Source organism: Ananas comosus, unplaced genomic scaffold (genome assembly GCF_001540865.1).
Source record: "Ananas comosus cultivar F153 unplaced genomic scaffold, ASM154086v1, whole genome shotgun sequence".
Lineage (NCBI taxonomy): Eukaryota > Viridiplantae > Streptophyta > Magnoliopsida > Poales > Bromeliaceae > Ananas > Ananas comosus.
The window spans coordinates 1-3,306 of NW_017892560.1; the positions used below are offsets into that span (position 1 = coordinate 1).

A 3,306-nucleotide genomic window follows, 5' to 3' on the forward strand; every position below is an offset into this window, starting at 1 on the left:
TGAAGGAAGTGTTTTTTTTTTAGATTCATAAGATTCTTAAAATGAACACAAAATTTCATTTTTATTGAGGGGAAAATAAAAACAAATTAATTAATTCGCGCCCACTTCCCTATTAAGATTCCTTCATTCTCTTTCGATCCCAACTCTCTGCTTATTCCATTTTACAATTAAAAAAAAGAAAAGAAAAGAAAAAAAAAAAACACTTCCTTCAACTATTATTTATTTATTATTATTATTATTATTATGGCGATCGTTGTTGTCGACCACCATTAATTATTTTTATTTATTATTATTATTATTATTATTATCTGCGGGCGTCCATGAGGCGGAGGAAGTCGTCGAAGCAGACGACGCCGTCGCCGTTGGCGTCGGCGCCGCCGATCATGCGGCGGCACTCCTCGACGGAGCAGTCCTCGTCGCCGAGCGCGACGAGCACGCCGCGGAGCTCCTCCGCCGTGATCATCCCGTCGCCGTCGGCGTCGAACACCGCGAACGCCCCCCGCAGCTCCTCCTCCTCCGCCGCCGGCGCCGGCGCCGCCGCCGACGCCTCGCCGAACCCCAGCAGCAGCCCCAGATCGCCGCCGGGGGCGCCGATCGCCGCCGCCAGCGCCGCGACCTCCTCCTCGGAGGGGGGGTCGAGGCCGAGGCGGCGCAGCGCCGCGGCGAGCTCCCGCGGCGAGACGGCGGGCTCGGAGCGGGTGTTGGACTTGGCCGGCGGGAGGATGGATTTGGGGGTGGATCGGAGGCGGTGGGAGGTGTCGGAGGAGGAGGAGGAGGACTCGTCGGAGGAGGAGGAGGAGGAGAGGGAGGTGGCGGTGTCACTGCGGGAGATGGATCGGCTCCCCTTCTGCTTCGGGAAGAAGTGCTTCTTGGAGGAGCCGAAGAAGGACGCGATCGAGATCTTCATAGCGTAGGGTTAGGGTTAGGGTTTGAGAAAAAGAGAGAGAGAGAGAGAGAGAATTAGGGGGAGTGAGCTTCGAGGAAGCTTCGTGGGGGCGGATATTGAGGGAATGGGATTCAACCGCCCAAAAAAAACCCCTCCTTTTTCCAAACTGACTTTGGAAAAGGTCCTGTGGCGTTTGAGGTATGTTTTTGTTTGCTTTCTCTAATAAGTATTCTTTGTTTAATTCGGTTTTAAATTATTGAGGAATATACTATGGCCAATTTGCATAAAAAATCCACTTATTTTGGGCTTTTGCAAAATCGGGCCACCTTTTTCGTTTTTGCAGATTCGGTCCGCTTTTTCACCAAACTGACCAAAATACCCTTATTATTTTTTCTCTTTCCTCTTTCTCTCTCCTCTTCGTTCTCTCGTTCTTCTTTTTTTTTTCCGGCAGCGAAGCAATTTTTTCTTCTTTTTTTCTTTTTCTTCTTCTTCTTCCTACTGCTGGAGCACTTTTTTTTTTTTCCTCTTCTTCTTCTTCTTCTTCTTCTTCCCTCCTCATGACCGGCTGTTCGAGTCCTGGCTCCACCCGGGCGAGTACCGCACCCGCCTCTGCAAGGACGAGACCGGCTGCGCCCGCCGCGTCTGCTTCTTCGCCCACAAGCCCGACGAAGCTCCACGCCGTCACACTCCCCTCCGCCTCGTCTCCGCCGCCTCGCCTCCCCTCCCCTCCCGCTCCGCTTCCTCCAACGACGGTTGTTCGCGCCCCGCGCCGCCGCCCTCATCCTCTTTCGCAGCAGTAGCACCGGCACTCATGGCCGCCGCCGTCGTCGTCAGTCCCACTCCTCGTGCTGCTGCCCGGCGGAGCTCCACCTGCGGCCGCGTGCACCGTTAATGGTTACATTACCATTACACCATTAATGTGTAATTGTGTAATTTCACCATTAATGGTGTAAATGTGCACTGCTGGCAAAGGATGAGGGCGCGGCGGCGGCGGGCCATTACAACCATTAATGGTGTAATTAACAACCATTACAAACCGTGTAATTGGTGCAATACCACCATATAATGTCAATTAACCATTACAACATTCCGCGCAGAGCTCGCTCGGGGGCCCGTCGCCGCGGCAAAAGCTTCGCCGCCGCTGCTGCTCCGCGACGCCGCGAGCCTCGCTCGCCCCGCCGCGGCCTGCCGCGCCCTCGTTGCGCCGCAGCCGCCCCCCGCACGCCGCGCGGCTCGAGATCCGCGCGGGCTGCGGGATTTGACACCGGGGCTGTCGCGCTGCCTGCAGCAGAGTCGCGGATGATCCGTCCACCCACGAGCCCGGACCGCGCCCTGTCGCCCCCCGCTGGCGGCCCGCCGTGCGCCTTCGTTCGCCGCGGAGCTCTGCCGCTGTTCCGGCGGGATCTCGAGCGTGGCGGGGGCGGCGGCGGCGGGGCGGACGGAGGCCGCGACAGAGCTTAGCGCGGGACGGCGACGGCGCCGAGGCGTTCTCCGCTGGAGTGCTCTGAACGGCCGCGATCGGCCACGAAGCTGCTGCGGAGGCGCCGGCGGCGGGGATTGGGGTTTGGTGGACCCCGCGCTTAGGCGCGGAGTACGACGCGGAGGAGCGCCGCGGAGATGGTGAAGCTCGGCGGCGGCGTGTGCTCGCGGGGGAGCCCCGAGCTGAGGCCGTCCATGGGCGGAGGTCGTGCGGTCCATGGAGGAGAGGCGCGGCGGGCAGCGAGCGGCGGCTTCGTTTTTTTTTCGGCGAAAAAAAAAAAAAAGAACGAGAGAACGAAGAGGAGAGAGAAAGAGGAAAGAGAAAAAGTAATAAAGGTATTTTGGTCAGTTTGCTGAAAAAGTGGACCGAATTTGCAAAAACGAAAAAGGTGGCCCGGTTTTGCAAAAGCCCAAAATAAGTGGATTTTTTATGCAAATTGGCCATATACTATTTGGTGTGTAGCTATTATTATACTTTCAAAAGTATAAGAAAATTGATACTTTTCACTTTTTTATTTTTGAATTAAGAATTATAGAATTGGAATGATAGTAGTTCTTTTAGCCATCGTTTAGTTCGGAGTTAAGTAAAAATTTGTTATTTCAGAGATAAGATTGTTCAGGGTTAAGGTAGGGTTAGAGTAATTTTGTGTTTGGTTGAAAATTGGATTTAATCCAGATATAGATAAAATAGTATTTGTTTAGAGTAGGTGAGATAAAAATGATAGTGGGTAAAATAGTATTTTATTTGGTTGGAGTAGTTGGGTGGGGCCCCACCCCAAATGGGCTATTCCGGAATAGTCCATTTGGGGTAGGGTTAGCTAATCCCACCCTCCAAATTAGGTGTTTGGAAATAACTTCGGAGTTAAGAGATTGTTTCACCCCTTAATCCCGAACCAAACGCGTGCTTAGTATTGAGTGATCTTCCTATGATAATAATAATA

At 53.4% G+C, this 3,306-nt stretch overlaps 2 protein-coding genes across 2 annotated transcripts; both read right to left on the bottom strand.

The window, feature by feature from the left end:
* Nucleotides 1–9: 9 nt before the first annotated feature.
* Nucleotides 10–1,239, bottom strand: LOC109705411 (probable calcium-binding protein CML35). The gene has a single exon (XM_020226140.1). It carries the CDS (start codon nt 905–907, stop codon nt 305–307), a length of 603 nt encoding a protein of 200 aa, XP_020081729.1. The 5' UTR covers nt 908–1,239; the 3' UTR covers nt 10–304.
* A 328-nt stretch (nt 1,240–1,567) lies between these two features.
* Nucleotides 1,568–2,584, bottom strand: LOC109705412 (N-acetyl-beta-glucosaminyl-glycoprotein 4-beta-N-acetylgalactosaminyltransferase 1-like). Its single transcript, XM_020226141.1, has 2 exons — nt 1,964–2,584; nt 1,568–1,756 (listed from the first exon to the last, which is right to left on the bottom strand). Exons 1-2 carry the CDS (start codon nt 2,582–2,584, stop codon nt 1,568–1,570), a joined length of 810 nt encoding a protein of 269 aa, XP_020081730.1.
* Between the last annotated feature and the right edge of the window lie 722 nt (nt 2,585–3,306).

What these genes read in the sequence shown, in the direction of transcription:
- LOC109705411 (XM_020226140.1), bottom strand. Translation starts at nt 907, where the DNA reads ATGAAGATCTCGATCGCGTCCTTCTTCGGCTCCTCCAAGAAGCACTTC.
- LOC109705412 (XM_020226141.1), bottom strand. Translation starts at nt 2,584, where the DNA reads ATGGACCGCACGACCTCCGCCCATGGACGGCCTCAGCTCGGGGCTCCC. An exon ending in CTGCGCGGAATGTTGTAATG is followed by an intron (nt 1,757 to 1,963) that starts GTTAATTGACAT and finishes ACGCGGCCGCAG; the next exon opens with GTGGAGCTCCGCCGGGCAGC.